The 25,251-nt window shown below is 47.0% G+C and overlaps 1 protein-coding gene across 2 annotated transcripts in view; it reads right to left on the bottom strand.

The window, feature by feature from the left end:
* The window catches only part of LOC110491976 (receptor tyrosine-protein kinase erbB-3), a 30,582-nt gene extending 15,447 nt beyond the window's left edge, over positions 1-15,135 (bottom strand). The window contains exons 1-11 of one of the 2 annotated variants that reach the window (XM_036946885.1): positions 14,644-15,135; positions 10,240-10,394; positions 9,881-10,067; positions 5,915-6,049; positions 5,401-5,463; positions 2,049-2,167; positions 1,540-1,681; positions 1,300-1,413; positions 889-1,006; positions 704-777; positions 389-479 (exon numbers count right to left, since the gene is read on the bottom strand). In XM_036946885.1, coding sequence (XP_036802780.1) covers positions 389-479; positions 704-777; positions 889-1,006; positions 1,300-1,413; positions 1,540-1,681; positions 2,049-2,167; positions 5,401-5,463; positions 5,915-6,049; positions 9,881-10,067; positions 10,240-10,394; positions 14,644-14,722 — 1,277 coding nt within the window. In that variant the 5' untranslated portion in view covers positions 14,723-15,135. The remainder of the gene's footprint in view (positions 1-388; positions 480-703; positions 778-888; positions 1,007-1,299; positions 1,414-1,539; positions 1,682-2,048; positions 2,168-5,400; positions 5,464-5,914; positions 6,050-9,880; positions 10,068-10,239; positions 10,395-14,643) is intronic. The other variant, XM_036946884.1, reaches the window with a different exon arrangement.
* Positions 15,136-25,251: the final 10,116 nt, after the last annotated feature.

The following is a 25,251-nucleotide window of genomic DNA, read 5'->3' as shown; positions in this document are numbered from 1 at the left end:
AAACAGAGGAGAACATTAAGTGACATATCCGGATCGAATGACAGGATCGTGTTATATGACAACACGTCGCGAGGTTTGAGTTACACAGAAATAAGGACTTTCTCACATCCACACGCGCCAGGGGAGGCTGGCGGGAGGCGATGTCGGAGGACGGGCTCATTGTAATGGCCGGAATGGAATTTATGGAACGGAGTCAAACATGCGTTTTCAATTCCATATATTCAATTCCAGCCATTACTGTGAGCCCGTCCTCCTATAGCTTCTCCCACCAGCCTCCTCTGACACACACACACATACAGTCACACGTGCACACGCACACATAAGCACGCGCGCAACACACACACACACACGCACGCAAGCAAGAAAACACACACACACAAAGCCTTACTTGTGAAGAGATCTTCCCTGTATGGTGGTAAGATTGGAGAACACTGACAGATCTGACAGTTCTTTAGGCCACGACTGGATGGCTAGGATATCTGGACAGCAGACACACATACAATGGTTAAGCAACCTTAGTTTACATGCATGCAAATATATGCACCTAGATAACACATGCACACACACACACACACACACACACACACACACACACACACACACACACACACACACACACACACACACACACACACACACACACACACACACACACACACACACACACACACACACACACACACACACACACACACACACTTACCTGTTATCTCCTGGACAGAACGGAAGACCTCCAGCTTCTTAGGGTCCAGAGGTGGGATATTCTTATAGTCATCACTGGAAAACACAGAGCAGCTCTACTCCACAGTACACACATGTACCAACGATGAGGACCAACGAAACAATCAGTGGAACCCCAAATGCTCCGTGTGTAATAGACTCACTTACCCAAGAATCCCTGTGACCAGGAAGTGCAGGCTGCCCTGTATCTTGGTGCAGTTGATGAAGCTGTCGATGTTACTGGAGTCTACCGTTTGTCTGTGCTCAGGACCTGTGCCCTCACAGGCTAGATTATGGAACAGGGAGAGAGAGATATTCTCCTCTTTAGTCATGGGAAAACTGTCATCATGGATCCTCATAACTAACCCATACTTCAATACCATAGCCCCAAAGACCCGCAGTGCGTACGTGTATCATTGAGCACACTGTGTTGTACCAATATGCGCATACCAGAGCAAAATGATAGAAATAACCACATGCAATCCTTGCACAAACTACCAGCATAATCTAGCAGCAGTAAATCAATAGCCATTGAAAGTAAATGGAGTCCTGGTGTGTGTAATTGACTGCTGGATCTACCTTTAGGGCACAGTCCTCCACAGAGCTCACACTGCCTCTGACCAGTCCTCTCCACCTCCTTCTTGTCTGGAGGACAGCCACTCACACAGGAGCTGCCGTCCACCACGAAGTGGGCTGCGAGGGAGGGGGGAGAGAGAGAGGAGAGAGGGGGGAAGGAGGGAGGGAGGTAAGACATACGGAACTCAAAAGAAAGAATGTTATAATACCAATGGAATACACACACACAGGGAGGGTACTCACTGGGGCAGTGGGAGACACAGATGGATCCGTACTGATACTTGGCGTTGGGGTTCGTCTCCATCTGAAACGTCTGCTTGTTGTAGATCAGAGTCTGGGGACACTGGGGCACACAGGACCTGGAGTCGTTGAAGTGGCCGCACGCCTGGGAGTAGGGAGGTAGACACACACGCACACACAAACACACACGCGCATACACATGCATGCGTGCGCACACACACAAACACATATACAGGAATGAATCACAAACTACTTTACTGTATCAATCTTATTAGGTTTAAAAGGCCTACTCCATCACTTAAAGCTGTTTAGATCGAGAGAGAGAATTGAATTGAGAGAGAGACAGAGAGAGAGAGAGAAAAAGAGAGAGAGACTGAGAGAGAGAGACAGAGAGAGAGACAGACAGAGAGAGAGTGAGAGAGAGAGAGAGAGAGGGAGTGAGAGAGAAAGAGACAGTGAGAGAGAGACAGCGAGAGAGAGACAGAGAGACAGAGGCAGTACTCATCACTCACAAAGCAGTCCATATCCTGAGGTCCACTACAGCCGCCTGCACACTCTATATGACAGCAGTCCCTGGGGCTGGTCCCGAAACAACGACCGTTACACTGAGGGGCGCACACTGTCTTCGTCACTGAGGGGGACAGAGGAGGGTTAGTGAGGGGACAGTATGGCCAACAACATGTCACAACCCACAAAGAGAGAGAGTGGGAAGAAAGTAGACAGTGTGAATGAGTGAGCGAGCTGGAAATAGAGAGAGGGATAGATAAAGGAGAAGATAGAGAGAGAGATTGAGAATGACCACCAAAGAGACCATCCAGAGACCGTCCACAGACCATCCAGAGACCATCCAGAGACAATTAAGAGACCAACTAGAGACCATCCAGAAACCATCCAGAGGCCATTCAGAGACCATTCACAGACCATTCAAAGACCATTCAGACCATCCAGAGACCATTCAAAGACCATTCAGAGACCATTCACAGACCATTCACAGACCATTCATAGACCATTCAGACCATCCAGAGACCATTCAGAGACGTCCAGAGACCATTCAGAGACGTCCAGAGACCATTCAGAGACCTTTCAAAGACCATCCACAGACCATCCACAGACCATCCAGAGACCATCCAGAGACCATTCAGAGACCATCCACAGACCATCCAGAGATCATTCAGAGACCATCCACAGACCATTCAGAGACCATTCACAGACCATACAGAGACCATTCAGAGACCATTCAGAGACCATCCAGAGACCATCCACAGACCATCCAGAGACCATCCAGAGACCATCCACAGACCATCCAGAGACCATTCACAGACCATTCAGAGACCATCCACAGACCATCCAGAGACCATTCAGAGACCATTCAGAGACCATTCAGAGACCACCCAGAGACCATTCAGAGACCATTCAGAGACCATTCAAAGACCATTCAGAGACCATCCGGAGACCATCCAGAGACCATCCAGAGACCATTCAGAGGCCATCCAGAGACCATTCAGAGACCATCCAGAGACCATTCAAAGACCATTCAGAGACCACCCAGAAACCATTCAGAGACCATTCAGAGGCCATTCAAAGACCATCCAGAGACCATTCAGAGACCATCCAGAGACCATTCAGAGACCATCCAGAGACCATTCAGAGACCATCCACAGACCATCCAGAAACCATTGAGAGACCATCCACAGATCATCCAGAGACCATCCAGAGACCATACACAGACCATCCACAGACCTTTCAGAGACCATTCCCAGACCATTCAGAGACCATTCAGAGACCATCCAGAGACCATTCAGAGACAATCCACAAACCATTCAGAGACCATCCAGAGACCATTCAGAGACCATCCACAGACCATCCAGAGACCATTCAGAGACCATTCAGAGACCATCCAGAGACCATCCAAAGACCATCCACAGACCCTCCAGAGACAATCCACAAACCATTCAGAGACCATCCAGAGACCATTCAGAGACCATCCACAGACCATTCAGAGACCATCCAGAGACCATCCAGAGACCATTCACAGACCGTTCAAAGACCATTCAGAGACCATCCAGACACCATCCAGAGACCATCCAGAGACCGTCCACAGATCATCCACAGACCATCCACAGGCCATTCAAAGACCATTCAGAGACCATCCAGACACCATCCAGAGCCCATTCAGAGACTGTCCATGGACCATCCACAGACCATTCAGAGACCATTCACAGACCATTCAAAGACCATTCAGAGACCATCCACAGACCATTCAGAGACCATCCACAGACCATCCAGAGACCATCCACAGACCATCCAGAGACCATCCACAGACCATCCAGAGACCATTCAGAGACCATTCAGAGACCATTCAGAGACCACCCAGAGACCATTCAGAGACCATTCAGAGACCATTCAAAGACCATTCAGAGACCATCCAGAGACTATCCAGAGACCATCCAGAGACCATTCAGAGACCATCCAGAGACCATTCAAAGACCATTCAGAGACCACCCAGAAACCATTCAGAGACCATTCAGAGGCCATTCAAAGACCACCCAGAGACCATTCAGAGACCATCCAGAGACCATTCAGAGACCATCCAGAGACCATTCAGAGACCATCCAGAGACCATTCAGAGACCATTCAGAGACCATCCACAGACCATCCAGAAACCATTGAGAGACCATCCACAGATCATCCAGAGACCATCCAGAGACCATACACAGACCATCCACAGACCTTTCAGAGACCATTCCCAGACCATTCAGAGACCATTCAGAGACCATCCAGAGACCATTCAGAGACCACCCAGAGACCATTCAAAGACCATCCACAGACCCTCCAGAGACAATCCACAAACCATTCAGAGACCATCCAGAGACCATTCAGAGACCATCCACAGACCATCCAGAGACCATTCAGAGACCATTCAGAGACCATCCAGAGACCATCCAGAGACCATTCACAGACCGTTCAAAGACCATTCAGAGACCATCCAGACACCATCCAGAGACCATCCAGAGACCGTCCACAGATCATCCACAGACCATCCACAGGCCATTCAAAGACCATTCAGAGACCATCCAGACACCATCCAGAGCCCATCCAGAGACCGTCCATGGACCATCCACAGACCATCCATAGACCATCCAGAGACCATACAACGACCATTCAAAGTCCCTTCAGGGACCATCCACAGACCATCCAGAGACCATCCACAGACCATCCAGAGACCATCCAGAGACCATCCACAGACCATCCAGAGACCATCCACAGACCATCCAGAGACCATCCACAGACCATCCAGAGACCATTCACAGACCATCCAGAGACCATTCACAGACCATTCAGAGACTATCCACAGACCATCCATAGACCATCCAGAGACCATTCAACGACCATTCAAAGTCCCTTCAGGGACCATCCACAGACCATCCAGAGACCATCCACAGACCATCCAGAGACCATTCACAGACCATTCAGAGACCATTCACAGACCATACAGAGACCATCCAGAGACCATCAACAGACCATCCAGAGACTATCCAGAGACCATCCACAGACCATCCAGAGACCATTCACAGACCATTCAGAGACCATCCAGAGACTATCCAGAGACCATCCACAGACCATCCAGAGACCATTCACAGACCATTCAGAGACCATCCATAGACCATCCAGAAACCATCCACAGACCATCCAGAGACCATCCACAGACCATCCAGAGACCATTCAGAGACCATTCAGAGACCACCCAGAGACCATTCAGAGACCATTCAGAGACCATTCAAAGACCATTCAGAGACCATCCGGAGACCATCCAGAGACCATTCAGAGACCATTCAGAGGCAGAGCAGGCAGAGATCAACTTACAGATCTGGCAGTGCACTTCATCAGGCCCCCAGCAGTTCTCCCCACAGGAGGGGTGACAAGGCCCTACAGATAATGAAACATCATTACCAGTCAGATATAGCAGCCAATGGCTCACCCAGGAATAGCGGTCAAAGAGGTCAAAGTTCATGCTCTAGCCAGAGTTCGGAATCTCAACCGGAATCCTGATCTCTTTTTTTATTTTGCAAATACATCAGATCAGGCTCTAATCAAATCAAAATCAAATCAAATGTTATTTGTCGCATGCACCGAATACAACAGGTGTAGTAGACCTTACTGGGGGGGGGGGGGGGGGGGGGGTCCATATAAATAGTCTGGGTGGCCATTTGATTAGTTGTTCAGCAGTCTTATGGCTTGGGGGTAGAAGCTGTGAAGGAGCCTTTTGGTCCTAGACTTGGCGTTCCGGTACCGTTTGCCTTGTGGTACCAGAGAGAACAGTCTATGACTTGGGTCTTAGCTCTAACTACTTGTCCTATTCTAATGGACAGACACTGACCTCTCTCGCCGTTCAACTGGATGTCAATGGGAGCATTGGCCCTATCTCTGTCCCTCACAATATCATCCCAGTTCACCGAGGGACCATATCTCAGGAACCTGTTGTGGACGATCTGGACGCCTCCCTCCAGAATCTCTGCAGAGAGAGCGAGTAAGAGAGAGGGAGAGAGAAAGTGAGAGAGAGAGGGGGAGAGGGTGAGGGAGAGGGAGAGAGAGAAATTAGTTGGCAGGAATTCTACAGGGAGACAGTATTTGACTCTCCTTACATTAAACAATAACCCAGACTTGCTGGAGCATGTAGGAAGAACCTGCTCTTCTCTGGGAAGCTGGAGGGTTTGTGTAAGATGTTAGACACATGTACACAAGCACACAGATACAACTGAAGGTGAAACCCTGTGTCGTCGGTAATACTGGAAATGCTGCTTTCACAGTATGGGTAGCGTCCCAAATGGTGAATGATTCCTTATATATTCCCTATGTGGTGCACTACTTTTGAACAGAACCTATGCTTTATAAAGGTAATTAGGTTTCCATTTGGGATGCACACATAATTATTAATCAGGTCTTCACCATCAATCCTCCTTCATCCCCCCCCCCCACCCCCCCACCCCACCTCCTCACCCCCTCGCCATGCTACACTACACACCTGTCTGCACACTAAGGGTGTGGTGTACTACAGTAACCCCAAGAGATTCCTAGCTACTGCCTCCCACACACTCGATACACCACATAGTGTCTTCTCAACTATTCCACTTTCCACATTGGTAAGAGCAAACACATTACACATATTACAATGTTTGTCCTCCTTGTCTGGATTCTATCCTCTTCTCTTCTGTTCTCTCTGTCATTTCTCTTCCGTCCACCCTCTTTTGTTTTTCCTCATTTAATTGGTACTCTATTAGTTCTCTCTCTAATATTGTGGACATGAAGCTAGGGTTATGGTTGTGGTTGGGGCTACAGTTGAACCGGGATGTGGATATGAAGCTAGGGTTATGGTTGTGGTTGGGGCTAGGGTTGAACCGGGATGTGGATATGAAGCTAGGGTTAGGGTTGTGGTTGGGGCTAGGGTTGAACCGGGATGTGGATATGAAGCTAGGGTTAGGGTTGTGGTTGGGGCTACGGTTGAACCGGGATGTGGATATGAAGCTAGGGTTAGGGTTGTGGTTGGGGCTAGGGTTGAACCGGGATGTGGATATGAAGCTAGGGTTAGGGTTGTGGTTGGGGCTAGGGTTGAACCGGGATGTGGATATGAAGCTAGGGTTAGGGTTGTGGTTGGGGCTAGGGTTGAACCGGGATGTGGATATGAAGCTAGGGTTAGGGTTGTGGTTGGGGCTAGGGTTGAACCGGGATGTGGATATGAAGCTAGGGTTAGGGTTGTGGTTGGGGCTAGGTTTAGGGTAATACTTTAAATAGACCGCTAAACAGTCAATTATTGGTACCTGAACTATCTGCACTGACTCTATCTTACCCTACGCACGCTCACTAGACTTTATATACACACCATATACACACTCACTCACACACACCACACTATCCCTCCCACACAATACCAACACACATTCAAACAATATACACTCACACACTTTTACACTCATCATATGCTGCTGCTACTCTGTTCTTTATTTTACTCTTATTATCATCTATCCTGATGTCTAGTCACTTTACCCTGCCTTCATGTACATATCTACCTCAAATACCTTATTATTATCTATCCTGATGTCTAGTCACTTTACCCTGCCTAAGTGTACATATCTACCTCAAATACCTTATTATGATCTATCCTGATGTCTAGTCACTTTACCCTGCCTTCATGTACATATCTACCTCAATACCTCGTACCTCGCACATTGATCTGGTACTCCCTGCATATACTGTAGCTCCACATTGATCTGGTACGGGTACTCCCTGTATATAGCTCCACATTGATCTGGTACTGGTACTCTCTGTATATAGCTCCACATTGATCTGGTACGGGTACTCCCTATATATAACTCCACATTGATCTGGTACTGGTACTCCCTGTATATAGCTCCACGTTGATCTGGTACTGGTACTCCCTGTATATAGCTCCACATTGATCTGGTACTGGTACTCCCTGTATATAGCTCCACATTGATCTGGTACTGGTACTCCCTGTATATAGCTCCACGTTGATCTGGTACTGGTACTCCCTGTATATAGCTCCACGTTGATCTGGTACTGGTACTCCCTGTATATAGCTCCACATTGATCTGGTACTGGTACTCCCTGTATATAGCTCCACGTTGATCTGGTACTGGTACTCCCTGTATATAGCTCCACATTGATCTGGTACTGGTACTCCCTGTATATAGCTCCACGTTGATCTGGTACTGGTACTCCCTGTATATAGCTCCATATTGATCTGGTACTGGTACTCCCTGTACATAGCTCCATATTGATCTGGTACTGGTACTCCCTGTATATAGCTCCACGTTGATCTGGTACTGGTACTCCCTGTATATAGCTCCACATTGATCTGGTACTAGTACTCCCTGTATATAGCTTCACATTGATCTGGTACTGGTACTCCCTGTATATAGCTCCATATTGATCTGGTACTGGTACTCCCTGTATATAGCTTCACATTGATCTGCTACTGGTACTCCCTGTATATAGCTCCATATTGATCTGGTACTGGTACTCCCTGTATATAGCTCCACGTTGATCTGGTACTGGTACTCCCTGTATATAGGTCCACATTGATCTGTTGCTGGTACTCCCTGTATATAGCTCCACATTGATCTGGTACTGGTACTCCCTGTATATAGCTCCATATTGATCTGGTACTGGTACTCCCTGTATATAGCTCCACATTGATCTGTTACTGGTACTCCCTGTATATAGCTCCATATTGATCTGGTACTGGTACTCCCTGTATATAGCTCCATATTGATCTGGTACTGGTACTCCCTGTATATAGCTCCATATTGATCTGGTACTGGTACTCCCTGTATATAGCTCCATATTGATCTGTTGCTGGTACTCCCTGTATATAGCTCCACGTTGATCTGGTACTGGTACTCCCTGTATATAGCTCCATATTGATCTGGTACTGGTACTCCCTGTATATAGCTCCATATTGATCTGGTACTGGTACTCCCTGTATATAGCTCCATATTGATCTGTTGCTGGTACTCCCTGTATATAGCTCCACATTGATCTGTTACTGGTACTCCCTGTATATAGCTCCATATTGATCTGGTACTGGTACTCCCTGTATATAGCTCCATATTGATCTGGTACTGGTACTCCCTGTATATAGCTCCACGTTGATCTGGTACTGGTACTCCCTGTATATAGCTCCACACTGATCTGGTACTGGTACTCCCTGTATATAGCTCCACATTGATCTGTTGCTGGTACTCCCTGTATATAGCTTCACATTGATCTGGTACTGGTACTCCCTGTATATAGCTCCACATTGATCTGTTGCTGGTACTCCCTGTATATAGCTTCACATTGATCTGGTACTGGTACTCCCTGTATATAGCTCCACATTGATTTGTTGCTGGTACTCCCTGTATATAGCTTCACATTGATCTGGTACTGGTACTCCCTGTATATAGCTCCATTCTTGTGTATTTTATTTGATTCTTCTTCTTTTAGTTACAATTTATTTTTAATCATTCTTTTTTTTTTTTACTTAGCATTGTTAGGAAAGGTTCGTAGTCAAGCATTTCACTATAAAGTCTACACCAGCTGTATTCAGTGCATGTGATAAATAACGTTTGACTTCATTTGATTTGTATCCTACTTGAAATCCTTGTCCTCTTTGGACCCGTATGGTACTGGAGCTTCACTCTGCCTGGCTCTCTCTTTGACCCAGGGTAGCACCGGTTCAGTTCATCCACTATCCCGCCTTCTCACTCTTTCCTTCTGTACTCTCCATCTCTCATCTTCCTCTACCCACTCCCTCCTCCTCTCCTCCACCCCTTCCTCCCCTCACCGGTGAGGTGTGTGAGTCCCAGGTGCTGCAGTCCATTGGAGCCCTGCTTGGGGTAGTTGAGGAACACAGAGAGGGCGAAGCCCCGGTCGTACAGGCTGTTACCACGGATCACCCGCAGCTGTTCCAGAGGCAGCCGTCTGAAGTGGTTCATGGCGATTAGGATGTAGCCCGTTACCTCTCTGATGGTCTGGAGGGACAGGAGTTAGAATAAGGTTAGAGACAGTCACATTAACAGATTACCTCGATTACCAACGGAGGCCTCATGGACATGTCTCATGGACTAGAAGAAGAAGAAGACAACAACAAAAACAAGAACAAGAACAAGAACAGAGAATAGAACAAAATGGCTGCTCTCTCACCCCTAGGAAGGAGAAGTCCCAGTCAGCCTCTATCTGAGTGATCTCCAGGTTACCCATAATGATCTCGCAGCCTGTGTAGCGGTCCTTGATCAGGTTGTACTGGTTCTCCTGAGATCCTGTGGAGCTCAGCCCATTCTGGGTACCAGGACACACCACTGAGGAAACACACACAGGGAAGAAGGACGGTTTGTTGTCAGACGACAGACGGTTTGTTGTCAGAGTTGTTCATATAAGGAATCGGTCAAATTCCATAGCACTTTTCTACAAATACTTATGTCACAATGTGCTCAACAGATTTAGTGTACCTGGACATTTGGATTCATCACGTTGATGAGGGATCTATAATTGTGATGAATAATCTATTGACACTTTGTCTGATGTTTTTGTGCATTGATATGTCTGAAACGTGTCTGTAGCAGTGTCTGTAGCTGTGTTTGATGTTTGATCGGTTGATATGTCTGAAACGTGTCTGTAGCAGTGTCTGTAGCTGTGTTTGATGTTTGATCGGTTGATATGTCTGAAACGTGTCTGTAGCAGTGTCTGTAGCTGTGTTTGATGTTTGATCGGTTGATATGTCTGAAACGTGTCTGTAGCAGTGTCTGTAGCCGTGTTTGATGTTAGATCTGTCGATATGTCTGAAACGTGTCTGTAGCAGTGTCTGTAGCTGTGTTTGACTTTATATCTGTTTATATGTCTGAAAAGCGTCTGTAGCAGTGTCTGTAGCTGTGTTTGATGTTAGATCAGTTGATATGTCTGAAACGTGTCTGGAGCAGTGTTTGATGTTATATCTGTTGATATGTCTGAAACGTGTCTGGAGCAGTGTTTGATGTTATATCTGTTGATATGTCTGAAACGTGTCTGGAGCTGTGTTTGATGTTATATCGGTTGATATGTCTGAAACGTGTCTGGAGCTGTGTTTGATGTTATATCGGTTGATATGTCTGAAACGTGTCTGGAGCTGTGTTTGATGTTATATCGGTTGATATGTCTGAAATGTGTCTGGAGCTGTGTTTGATGTTATATCGGTTGATATGTCTGAAACGTGTCTGGAGCAGTGTTTGATGTTATATCTGTTGATATGTCTGAAACGTGTCTGGAGCTGTGTTTGATGTTATATCGGTTGATATGTCTGAAACGTGTCTGGAGCAGTGTTTGATGTTAAATCTGTTGATATGTCTGAAACGTGTCTGGAGCTGTGTTTGATGTTATAGCTGTTGAAATGTCTGAAACCTGTCTGGAGCAGTGTTTGAAGCAGTGCAGGCCATAACCCCTCTACATGTAGTGGACCAGGCCTCAGGCTGATAGAGGGTGGATGGGGTGGAACATGGTCTTGCCAGACAAAGAATAGCATTGTAAAGATCTGAGCTATAAATGTGAACAGTGTGTCCCAGTCAGACTCCAAGTAAGAGTGATGAGTGATACAGTGACAGATAGTACTTCTGTGTGTGTGTGTGTGTGTGTGTGTGTGTGTGTGTGTGTGTGTGTGTGTGTGTGTGTGTGTGTGTGTGTGTGTGTGTGTGTGTGTGTGTGTGTGTGTGTGTGTGTGTGTGTGTGTGTGTGTGTGTGTGTGTGTGCGTGTGTGTGTGTGTGTGATAGAGGACCCACAGTGCTGAGATCATGGTAATGGGACAAAAGGCCATGTGTGAGAGGAGAGCTCCAGTCTGGTCAAAGGAGGGGAGATAGAGAGGCAGGAAGGAGACATGGAGACCATCTCTTATTTGCCACTTATAACAGTCACATTCACAGATATTGTGCAGTGTAAGCTCTGCATCTCACAACATCTCTCTATGTTGTGCAGACACATTCATGGCGGCTATGCATATGCTGAATGTGCAGGGAAGGCTCCTCCAATCGAAACAGCATCGAAACACACAACACCGTATTGGCACATTCTATCAGATTCTGGCTACATTATGCATGCACATTGTGCATCTGCATATACGCAATAGCTGAGAAGGATATCCTTCCCCCAAAAGGTCGACAATCCACAGGAGACAAAGCAAATCTACTATACAGTACTGTAATCTAAATCTATTCCATAGCTATTCAACCCGAGCAGTTGCATGCGTGACTGGACACAATGAAATGAAACTGTTCTTCCTTATTAATACATTAGTCATTACCTTCAACTGTCTCAACTGTGTTGGCAGCTGTAGCTCACAATTGAATGGGAACACCTTATCACTACATCTGAACTTCAGCTTCTCGGGTGCTCTTCTTATCAGTAACTTGTGAATGATATCAGAGGATGACTAATACATGGAGAGCTGAAAGTTGACAAGGATGGCTCTTAAAATGTTGAGAAGTCTCGGAGGCGTGCGCACTCGCATGGAAGGACGCATGCATGCGCACGTACGTACATAGGCGCGTACTTACGCACACACACACACACATCCTATGGGTAATCCATATCTTTGTACACTCGCTCATTCACACATAGTCCTGAGCAAATATTTTCCCAGAAGAGGAGTGGAGTTAGAAAGGACAACACAAAGCACCTAATCCAGCCACAGCACACACTGATTCGGGCTCAAAGGGCAGTTTTAGCCCTCTGCAAACACATAGATGGGAGTGTGGACTGGACAGAAAAAAAAGAGAGAGTGAGGAAAAATCCATCAGGAAGTAAAATATAGACGGATGCACGTGCACACAAGCACATATTCCTATTTTGCTGAAAGCATCGAAGGATGAAACAATCTCTTATCTACCAGAGCATTGGGATGTTGCGTTAATAACTACTCAATTCCAACATGAACGGCAAAATACACAAACTACAACCAACTATTGTATACACCCAACTCAGCGCTCCTCACTGGTAAACAACCGCCAACAGTCACTCAAAGCAACAAGTGTCATCAATTTGAATGAGCCAATTGACCTCCAGTGTCCTTTACAACAGGGGCAATAGACTCTCAGTCACTTGTGTCCCCTGGCACTGGATATCAGCTCTGTGTGTGTGGCACATTGCCAGCACTGGCTAAATGGCTGACATATTACTGCAATCAGAAAGGCTTATTACAGTGTGGTAATGTAGTGTAGCAAAAGTTCCCTCCTCTGAGAAGAACAGAGCAGCTATCTGATCTCTAAAATAGAGGGAAGGGGGGGGGTGAGAGAGATAGGGGAGAGACCGGAGATTGAGAGAGAGAGAGAGCGAGAGAGAGAGAGACAGAGAGCGACAGAGAGAGAAAGACAGAGAGAGCGATATAAAGAGAGAGAGAGAGAGAGAGAGAGAGAGAGAGAGAACAAGAACGGGAGAGTGAGAATGAAGAAAGAAAGATGAAGAAAGAGAGAAGGATATAGAAGGTTTTGGTTAATGACTGAAACGGTCAACTGAACACCCCCAAGGAGGTGCTTAATGAGGCATATGCAGAGTCAACCTTGCTATAGTCTACACACAACAGGACATTGTCTACCTTTATTGAGTCGACATGTCCTCGTCCCACAAAACATCCAATGAGTTGCATGAAACCAACCAGGGGTTTCCCACTTTCAAGTGGATGAAACAGCACCGAAAACACTTTGGTGTATCATCATCTGAATCCACCGCAACAACCTGGCAAAAGCCTTGACTGATACTTGTTCTAGTGTTGGAGATGCTGACCTGTCACTGTCAGGGCCACAGGTACTTGTGCTGTGTTCAGGTGTTCTGCTCTGCTCTACTGTTCTGCTCTACTGTGGCTCAAGAGGGCAAACAGGTGATTCATCTACAGTCACCAAGACCAGGAGATAGACCGACACATCCCCTCAAGTGAAACGGGGAAAAGAACAGTAAACAGTGTATCAGTGTTTTGTTTACTTGGGGTGTTTTATGTTTTTGTGTGAGCCCCAGGAAGAATAGCTGCTGCTATTGGGGATCCGAATAAACCAAACCAAACTTTGGGAACAGGAATGTAACCTCTTGAGAAATAGACTTTTGTTTGTTTGCGCGTGCGTGTGTGTGTGTGTGTGGTTTGGTTTTACTATCCTTGTGGGTACCAGAAGTCTAGGATAGTAAAACAAGGACAATTTGGACCAGTGGGGACATTTTGCCGGTCCCCACAAGGAAAATGGCTATTTTAGGCTTAGGGGTTAGGTTTAGGATTAGGGTTACAACTAGGGTTAGGGTTAGGAGTTAGGTTTAGTTTTAAGGTTAAGGTTAGTGTTAGGTTAAGAGTTCAGGAGTAGGAGTAGGGGTTATGGAAAATAGGATTTTGAATGGGAATCAAGGATAGTAAAACAAACGTGTGTGTGATACATTCTCATGAAAATTATCAAAACAATTCAAGAATGCTTGATTAAAAGAGTATGAACAGCCTATACACACTGAATTGATTTCCTGGTTTACAACTCTATATGCAAAGTTTGTAGTTTATTTTTTGGCTATTTGATTTAGTGGCACATATCACCATTCATAAAATCACCTACCTTCCTGTGTTTGAGACGACGTGTGCTGTAGACATGATATAAATATAACACACAGAACGGACACCTGCCAACAGTCCATGTTTAGGTCCAAACCAGTCCAATAATAACCATGTCCAGGTCGAGCAGGTCGGTTTAATCCCCAAGATGTCCTCGATTTGTTAATGAGACGTTAGTTTTTAAAGGCAATAAAGATCAGCAAATTATGGCTTCAAGATAGATTTTCAGAAGACTCCAAGTCCACTTTCAGTTGATGATAGGTCCAGGTTTCAGTATCACGGTGACTTCAGCTTTCACTGGGATACGTAGCCTAAAGTTAATTTACAATGTTGCAATATCTTGAAACAACAACAAAAAACAAAATCAATTTTTTTTAATACAATTCTGAGATGGTCCGTCAATTTCGGAGTTTGGCAAACGTGAACTCGTTTTTTTTTTACGCTCAGCTCTCACTCCCTAGCGGTGATCCACACCAGACAGCTCACTTGATTGGCCAGATTAGTTTGTTTTACCGCTCGGAGGTCGTTCCTTCTGAGCGCTGAGAAAATCAATTTCATGTGGCTACTGTAAAACATTACCAGAATATTTGCAACGAATAAAAAAGGTCAAGGATTCATCTGATACACAATTATATGAAAACAACCATATATAGACAATTGTGTAAGTCATATCACAGTAAATAAGCTTATTATAGTAATGGAATAAACCAGTTGATGGATCCGTTTTTTAATCTGGTTATTGCTTGGGAGAATCCTGTCGTTAAAATTATTAGGCTTACACAGACATTCAGTTACTCAAATTGGGGAGAATAATAACAAGTGTAGACTAATAACAACTACTTGCTTATCCATGAAAATACATCTTAAGAAAAGCTTAGCATGCTTCCCGAAACTATATAAGAACTGTATTTAGCATAATCCTAAACGTGGTACCCACGTTTAGGATTATGCTAAATACAGTTCTTATATAGTTTCGGGAAGCATGCTAAGCTTTGTTCCATGTAGAGTATTTGGGATGGGACCAGTGTTACTTTCATTCAGTGTCAGGGTTAGGGTCTGAGAGGCTGTGCTGTCTCTATGCAGTGAAGGGCAGTATTGTTCTCCAGCCCTGTCAACTGGTTAATCAGTGCTGCTTTGATACGTATGGAGTAGCCTGTCACAATGGCATCATTGTCAAATGGTCAAGTGACATCTGATCCCAAACCCAGAACATAGAATCTATGCTACAGAAGGGAACACAGAACACACAACACAGAACACAGAACAGGGCCAACATTCCATGGCATGTGACACTCTGAAAAGAGAGCAGCTAACTTCACAGGAAATCAATAGCTGGTTGTGATGAATATGTAACACAGTGTTGTTATTTCCGTTTCCATAATGAGGGACTATAGATGAGCTGATGTAAAGATATATTCACACACTTAGACAAAGCATAGTAGGTTGAAAATGTGTAGGAACAGTGGCATTTGACTGATGTACACGAGTTATACAGAACAAGAATAGACTGACGAGTTTCAGAAGAAAGGTCTTTGTTTCTGACTATTTTGAGCCTGTAATTGAACCCACAAATGCTGATGCTCCAGATTCTCAACTAGTCTAAGGCCACCTATGTAGATATTCCATAAAAAATCTGCCGTTTCCAGCTACAATAGTCACTTACAAAATGTACACTGTTTTTGATGTTATTTTAATGGAACCAAAAATGTGACCCCAAACTTCTGGTGTATATAGACACTTTTACGGTATTTATAGATTTGTTTAAAAAACGTGTAAACATAGTATCTTATTTTTATTCAAACAAACATGTTTACTTTAAAGTAATTTGACAATTTGAATAGTGGATCCATCTAGTGGCTGCAGGATGTGACCATTTCCCATTTTTCTCAGGGCCCGATTCTGACATAGGAAATTACGCCTTTCCTAGGCAATTCTCTGAATAAATGTAATTCAACTGCTGAAAACCCTCTCACTTGCTGGCCAAGAGATTTTCTTGTGGAGTTTTCATTCAATAGAGTTTTCAGCAGTGGAGGCTCCTCAGAGGAGGAAGGGGAGGACCATCCTCCTCAGATAATTTCGTAAAATTAAAAATAGTGAAACATAAAAAAATGGATCATTTTTAGATAACACTATACAAAATATATATTCACGTCGAGAAATAATTTAATAAAACGTACCTTTTTGCAATGAAGGTCTACAGTAGCCTCAACAGCAATCTCTGGGGTAGCACCATGGTGTAGGCAAAGGACAGCTAGCTATAGAGAAAATAACAATAGTTGAACAGTTTTGAATAAATTCATTTCTTCAAAAATGAAGGAGAAGTAACAGAGGGGGAGAGAGAGATAGTAATATTTCCTTGTATTTTTGTTCTCACTTTCGACGGGCCCACCGTCGAACTGCTAAACTGCTTGCTGTACACTGTACTGCATGATTGTAGCGGATTTACAAGCGCGTGAGTTCTAGCAGCTATGTTGACTATGACGTTAGCTAATATGGTGACAACGATGTAGACTGTGTGTAGCGGTTAGTGGTTAAGTTATGAAGGTTTGGCTTGGAAAGGTTTTTCCGCCTGGTCACTGACAGCTGTTGTATTTGTGAACTGAAGTCCACAATCAAAGGGAAAAGGTGAGTGGACGAGAGCGTGTAGATGTGAGAAGGAATTATACAATGAGCAAAGAAATCATGCTGTTTGTATGTGGCTGCTATGAAAGTGAACTGCCGATTCTGTTGAAAAACTTTTCTTAACGGAAGCAAACGTAACCAAACGTGGAAAAACATACCTGAATTTGTCCAATAGAAACTCTCATTTGTAAATGTTGGATTAATGATGCAGGAAAGAGTGTGCGAGGCGGTATTGAATGTGTCACTGTCTGTCACCTTGATTATTTATATTTTTCTCTCGACCTGTGAACCTACAATGTATACTTAAATTCGTAAGCAACCTCATGAAGGGTAGAGGGACAATTAGAGTATCATGTAGTAGCCTAAACCCATCAATGTTACATTGAGCTGGGTGAATGGAATATGAATGACAGTCATCCAATATGCAGTAATAGAATAAAAGGCCATGCTCATAAAAAAAATGGCATTGACCACCACTGGTTTTCAGTACATGTATCTTAAGCCATCCCTTTTAATATGGTGTACCTTTTAGTTCAAATTTTGTTTCTACAGACTCAATAGAATATACAGAGTGACCTGTTCAGAATATTAGGAATCCATAGAAGATACATCACAGCACAGTCGAAAAAGATATGGCAAATACAAATAAAAAATAGATGGTGTTAAGAGATAGATGGGAGGGATTGAGTGGAGCTGAAGGGTGGGACTAAAAACAACTATTTATTTTACTAGGCAAGTCAGTTAAGAACAAATTATTATTTACAATGACGGCCTTCTTGTAAAACCCCCCCGGCCAAACCCTCCCCTAACCCGGACAATGCTGGGCCAATGGGGACTCCTGATTGCCCTATGGGACTCCTGATCACGGCCGGTTGTGATACAGCCCGGGATCAAACCCGGGTCTGTAGTGACACCTCTAACACTGCGATTCAGTGTCTTAGACTGCTGTGCCACTCCTGAGACAAGATAACTAATGTACAATATACTGTGTCCGTAAAATGTACTGAGGTTCAGAACATTTTTAAACAGCACAGTTAAATATATGGCAAATAGAAATCCAAATGGATGGTCTTCAGAGATAGGTGGGAGGGGTTGAGGGTAGCTAAAGGTTGGGATTAAAAACAAACAAAAGATAACAATTGTAAAATATATTGTGACTATCAGGAATCAAGGTAAGACCCAGATTCAGACACATCAAATTGACAATGGTTTAATATTCAGGGGCTGGCAATAGACAGAGGGGCTAATAATCTTGGAGATGGGAAATGGGCTGATAAACCAGGGGGAGAGTTTGCAGGATTCCAATCGGAGGGGCAGATCCCAGGTGGATAGCCGTACCTTCTGCCCGAGACGATACTGGGGAGCCGGGATCTGATGGCGATCCGCTTGTCATCGATACCTGGAGGTGGTCTTGAGGAGGGCCGACCGGGCTCTCCTCCAGGTATGACGACAGTGGCGGACAAACATCTGGGCAGAAGGTACACCGAACTCTTCCTCCGGCTCGGGGAAGAGCAGGGGCTGATATTCCAGGGAACACTCAAACGGAGATAAGCCCGTGACAGAGCAGGGAAGGGTGTTGCGGGCGTACTCAACCCACACCAACTGCTGGCTCCAGGAGGTGGGGTTGGTGGAGACCAGGCAGCGCAGAGTAGTCTCAAGCTCTTGGTTGGCTCACTCCGACTGGCCATTGGACTGAAACCAAGAGGACAGACTGGCGTGACAACCCAATGAGGTCACAGAATGCCTTCCAGAACCGGACAAGAACTGAGGCCCCGGTTGGAGACCATTTCCACGGGCAGTCCATGGATCCGGAAGACGTGCTGCACCATGAGCTGAGCTGTCTCCTTGGCCGAGGGTAGTTTGGGGAGAGGAATGAAGTGAGCGGCCTTGGAAAACTGGTCAACCACAGTCAGGATTGCAATGTTGCCCTCAGACCCGTGACAAAATGCAGGGATATGTGGGACCAGGGATGGTGAGGGACAGGCAGTGGTTGCAAAAGACCAGCCAGGGCTTGTCGAGAAGTCTAATTCTGAGCACTGACCTTGCAGGCGGAGACAATTGCAGCGATATCCAGAACCATCGTAGGCCACCAAAAGCGTTGTCGCACAAAGGCCAGGGTCCAGTGTCAGGCACAAACATTCGATTATCAGGCCCCACCCAGGTTTTGGCTGGGACTGCTGTGCCTCCCGGACCTGTTTCCCTATACCCCAGTTGAGTGCCGTCACCTGGCACGAGGTGGGAAGGATGGTCTCGAGCTCCAGGGTGGTACGGTTGGGACTATAGTGGTGGGACAGTGCATCCGGCTTGACATTCTTGGATCCCGAACGGTACGAGAAGGAGAAGTTGAACCGTGTGAACAGCAGGGCCCATCTGGCTTGCCTGGAGTTGAGGCGCTTGGCAGTGCAGAGATTCTCCAGGTTCTTGTGGTTGGTCCACACGATGAATGGGTGTTCCGCCCCCTCCAGCCAGTGCCTCCATTCCTCCAACGCCAGCTTCACTGCGAGAAGCTCACGATTCCCCACATCGTAATTCCTTTCCGTGGCGTTGAGGCAGTGGGAGAAGAAGGCGCAGAGAAGATGAGGATGTCATCTAGGTAGAAAAAGACGAACCGGTTCAACATGTCGCGGAGATACTCGTAGTGACCGCTGGCCATGTTGAAGGCGATCTTCCAATCGTTGCCTTCCCGCATCCGCACCAGGTGGTAGGCGGTCCATAGATCCAGCTTGGAAAACACGGTAGCCCCCTGGAGCGGCTCAAAGGCCGTGTAGATGAATGGTAGCGAGTAGCGGTTCTTCACCGTTATGTTGTGGAGCCCCCGGTAGTCAATGCATGGGTCTTGTGCTTCTTCTCCACAAAGAAGAACGCTGCACCGGCGGGAGAAGAAGAAGGACAGATGAATCCTGCAGCAAGGGAGTCCCCAATGTAAGTCTCCATCGCCTTGGTCTCTGATCTCGATAGTCGTCCCCGGTGCAGAGTCGTGCTAGGGAGAAGGTCAATCCTGCAGTCATAAGGTCGGCGCTGAGGGAGCGAAGTGGCCTGGGCCTTGCTGAACACCTTCCAGAGGTTCTGGTAAACCGCGGGAATGGTGGAAAGGTCCGGGGCACCTTCCGAGCCCCCAGGAAGACGTCCCGGGGCGGGTTGTGCTGGCTTCAGGCAATGGGCGTGGCAGAACGGGCTACAACCCATGATGGCACCAGTAGTTAATGAGGGGATTGTGTTGCTGGAGCCAGGAGAATCCCGATATCACAGGAATCAGAGGGGACTTGATGAGCAGGTACTAGAGGGCCTCGCTGTGGTTCACTGACACATGTAGGTTGATGGGAGTGGTGTTGTGGGTGACTCGGCCTATAGAGTGCCCGCCCAGCACTCTAATGTCCATGGGAATGGAGATGGGCTGAGTGTGGATGTTCAGCTCGGACTCCAGGGTAGCGTCCAAAAAGCTCTCGTCGACCCCACAGTCAATGAGAACCAGGAGAGATGTGGACTGGTCTCTCCACACCAGAATGGCATGAAAAAAGGTGCAATCAAGGGAAGCAGGAACGTTCTCCATATGGCCCACCAGAGTGCTCGCTCCTACCGGTGAGCCTGTTTTTTTTAAAGGACAAGAGGACACAAAATGACCAAGAGTCCCGCAACACAGGCAACTCTTTGTGTCGATTCTGTATTGCCTTTCCGCTGGCGACAGCCCAGCTCTGCTTAGTGGCATTAGCTCAGGAAGCTGCTACTCGGCCGTCTTCGGCAGCCCTCAGGGCAGGTCGGGAAGCCTTGGGTACTCTCGGCAACAAGACCATCGGGAGCTTCCGGGATGACTCGAAGGCAAGGTGGGATCCCTGGGCGTGCGAGCGAAATCCAATTTCCTCTCACTCTGTCGTTACTGTAATTGACCATCGATACGGATGGTCAAAGCGATGAGGGCATCGAGCTCCATAGGTAACTCCAAGCTGCAAGCTCATCCTTGAACTCGTCCGAGACAACATGCAGGAACATATCAAACAGTGCCTCTTGATTCCAAGCACTCTCCACGTGCGGAAATCCATCCAGCCCTGCCGATGCTCGATTAGCTTCCGGGCGGCCTCGCGCCCAGAGAAAGGGACATTAAAAACCTTACTCACTTCTCCCATGAACCCCTCCGGACTAGCGCATATGGCCGGCTGTTGTTCCCACATAGCAGTAACCCAGGTGAGAGCCCACTTGGACATCAGCGTGATGAGGTAGGCTATCTTAAAGCAATCCGAGGGGAAGGAGGAGGGCTCAAGCTCGAAGACAAGGGCACAATGAGCTAGAAATGCCCGACAGGTGCTCGGCTCTCCATTGAAACGTTCTGGAGGAGGTAAGCGGGGCTCCTGAGAAGGTGGAGTGACCGATGAGACGGCGCTGCTAGCAGCTGACTCGCTGAGGAGCTGTGGGGTTACCACCGTGGTAGGCGACCTCCCAGACAACACGTGGAATTCCTCCAGCAAACTGTCCAATGCCTGGTCATGGAGTTCAGCCAACATTTGGACCCCCTCCACAAGGCCACGAAGCAATTCCTCATGTATACCAATGGTGGCTCCCTGGGTGGAGATGGCATTGCTCAGCTGGCCCGGGTCTGCTGGGTCAGTCATGGTCAGTTCTTACTATCAGGAATAGTAAGGGGCAGGCAATAGACAGGTCAAGGCAGACAGAGGTCAATAATCCAGAAGTGGGGCAAAGGTACAGGTCGGCAGGCAGGTTCAGGGTCAGTGCAGGCAGAGTGGTCAGGTAGGCAGGCTAAGAGTCAGGACAGGCAAGGGTCAAAACCAGGAGGGTGAGAAAAAGAGAGACTGTTGACTTGACAAACTGGTAACGGACAAACAGAGAACACAGGTATAAATACACAGGGGATAATGGGTAAGATGGGCGACAACTGGAGGGGGGTGGAAACAATCACAAGGACAGGTGAAACAGATCAGGGTGTGACAGTGTCTGTAAAATCTTTATACTGTAGTATGTGCAGCGGCTTGCAAAAGTATTTACCCCCTTTGCATGTTTCCTATTTTGTTGCCTTACAACCTGGAATTAAAGTGGATTTTTTGGGGGGGTTGTATCATTTGATATACACAACATGCCTACCACTTTGAAGATGCAAAATAGTTTTTGGGGTGAAACACAAGAAATAAGAAAAAAATACGGAAAGATTGAGCGTTCATAACTATTCACCCCCCACTACTTTGTAGAGCCACCTTTTGCCGCAATTACAGCTGCAAGTCTCTTGGGCTATGTCTCTATAAGCTTGGCACATCTAGCCACTGGGACTTTTAGACATTCTTCAGGGCAAAACTGCTCCAGCTCCTTCAAGTAGGATGGGTTATGCTGGTGTACAACAAACTTTAAGTCATTCCACAGATTCTCATTTGGATTGAGGTCTGGGCTTTGACTAGGCCATTCCAAGACATTTAAATGTTTACCCTTAAACCACTCAAGTGTTGCTTTAGCAGTATGCTCAGGGTCATTGTCCTGCTGGAAGGTGAACCTCCGTCCGAGACTCAAATCTCTGGAAGACTTTCCTTGATGGCCAAAAAGCTCAATTTTATTCTCATCTGACCAGAGTACCTTCTTCCATATGGTTGGGTAGTCTCCCTCTCTGATTAATGCCCTCCTTGCCTGTTCCGTGAGTTTTGGTGGGCGGCCCTCTCTTGGAAGGTTTGTTGTGGTGCCATATTCTTTCCATTTTTTAATAATGGATTTAATGGTGCAACGTGGGATGTTCAAAGTTTCTGATATTTTTTATAACCCAACCCTGATCTGTACTTCTCCACAACTTTGTCCCTGACCTGTTTGGAGAACTCCTTGGTCTTCATGGTGCCGCATGCTTGTTGGTGCCCCTTGCTTAGTGGTGTTGCGGACTCTGGGGCCTTTCAGAACAAGTGTATATATACTGAGATCATGTGACAGATCATGTGACACTTAGATTGCACACAGGTGGACTTTATTTATCTAATTATGTGACTTCTGAAGGTAATTGGTGTCACACCCTGACCTTAGATATCTCTGTTTTCTTTATATTTTGGTTAGGTCAGGGTGTGACTAGGGTGGTTAGCTAGTTTTTGTATTGTCTAGGTTTTTTGTATGTCTAGGGTTTTTGTAGGTCTAGGTGATTTGTTTGTCTATGGTGGCCTGATATGGTTTCCAATCAGAGGCAGCGGTTTATCGTTGTCTCTGATTGGGGATCATATTTAGGTAGCCATTTCCCTTTGTTGTTTGTGGGATCTTGTCTATGTGTAGTTAGTTGCCTGTCAGCACTCGTTTGTATAGCGTTTCGTTTTGTTATATTGTTCAGTGTTCATTCTTTTAATAAATAAGAATGTACGCATATCACGCTGCGCCTTGGTCCGATCCTTATATTGAACGTGACAGAAGATCCCACCAAAAAAGGATCAAGCAGCGTGTTCAGGAGGATTGGACCTGGGAAGAGATTCTGGATGGAGCAGGGCCCTGGGCCCAGGCAGGGGAGTATCGGCGTCCGAAGGAAGAAATAGAGGCAGTGAAAGCGGAACGGCGACATTACGAGGTGTTATACAAATGAGGCAAGCACGAGAGGCAACCCCAAAAATCTTTTTGGGAGGGGGCACATGGGGAGATTGGCGGAGGTAGGGTTTACACCTGAGCCAACTCCCGTGCTTACCGTGGGGAGCGTGTGACTGGTTAGGCACCATGTTATGCAGAGATGCGCACAGTGTCTCCAGTTCGCATTCATAGCCCGGTGCGCTCTATTCCAGCTCCTCGCATTTGCCGGGCTAGAATGGGCATCCAGCCACGCCAGATCAGCGCTCCTGGTCTCCTGTACACCTCCTTGGACCAGGATATCCTGCGCCGGCTCTGCGTACTGTGTCTCTGGTGCGTCTGCACAGCTCAGTGCGTCCTGTGCTAGCGCCCCGCACTTGCCGGGCTCAAGTGACCATCCAGCCAGGACGCATTGTGCCAGCTCTACTCTCCAGGCCTCCAGTGCGCCTCCACAGTCCAGTACGTTCTGTGCCTTTTCCCCGCACTCGCCCTGAGGTGCGTGTCACCAGCCCGGTACCACCAGTGCAGGCACCACGCATCAGGTCTCCAGTGCGGCTCCAGAGTCCAGTACATCCTGTGCCTGCACCTCGCACTCGACCTGAGGTGCGTATCTTCAGCCCGGTGCCACCTGTACCGGTCCCACGCACCAGGCCTCCAGTGCACCTCCACAGTCCAGTACGTCCTGTGCCTGCTCCCCGCACTCGCCCTGAAATGTGTGTCTTCAGTCCGGTCTCCAGTGCGCCTCCACAGTCCAGAGCTTCCGGCGACAGTTCCCAGTCCAGAGCTTCCGGCGACAGTTCCCAGTCCAGAGCTTCCGGCGACAGTTCCCAGTCCAGAGCTTCTGGCGACAGTTCCCAGTCCAGAGCTTCCGGTGATGTTTCCCAGTCCAGAGCTTCTGGCGACGTTTCACAGTCCGGGACTTCCAACGACGGGCCACAGTCCGGAACCTCCAGCGACGGTCCACAGTCCGGAACCTCCAACGACGGGCCACAGTCCGGAACCTCCAACGACGGGCCACAGTCCGGAACCTCCAGTGATGGTCCCCAGTCCGGGGTCTCCAGCGACGATCACCAGTCCGGGGCCTCCGGCGATGATCCACGGTCCGGTTCTACAAAGGCAGAGGGATCAGCGTAAAGAGGGGGGGCTGCGTCCAGAACCGGAGACGCCACCGAGGGTAGATTCCCACCCGGACCCTCCCCTATAGGTTCAGGTTTGCGGCCGGGAGTCACGTTTCTTTTTGTTATTTTGTTAGTTTGTTCAGTGTTCATTCTTTTAATAAATAAGAATGTACGTATGTCACACTGCGCCTTGGTCCGATCCTTATAACGAACGTGACAATTGGTTGCACCAGATCTTATTTAGGGGCTTCATAGCAAAGGGGGTGAATACATATGCACGCACCACTTTTCCGTTTTATATTTTTTATAATATTTTGAAACAAGGAATTTCTTTCATTTCACTTCACCAA

This window comes from Oncorhynchus mykiss, chromosome 16 (assembly GCF_013265735.2).
Source record: "Oncorhynchus mykiss isolate Arlee chromosome 16, USDA_OmykA_1.1, whole genome shotgun sequence".
In the NCBI taxonomy this organism is placed as follows: domain Eukaryota; kingdom Metazoa; phylum Chordata; class Actinopteri; order Salmoniformes; family Salmonidae; genus Oncorhynchus; species Oncorhynchus mykiss.
Note: the sequence above shows the minus strand (reverse complement) of the source record. Positions and strands in the feature narration are given on the sequence as shown.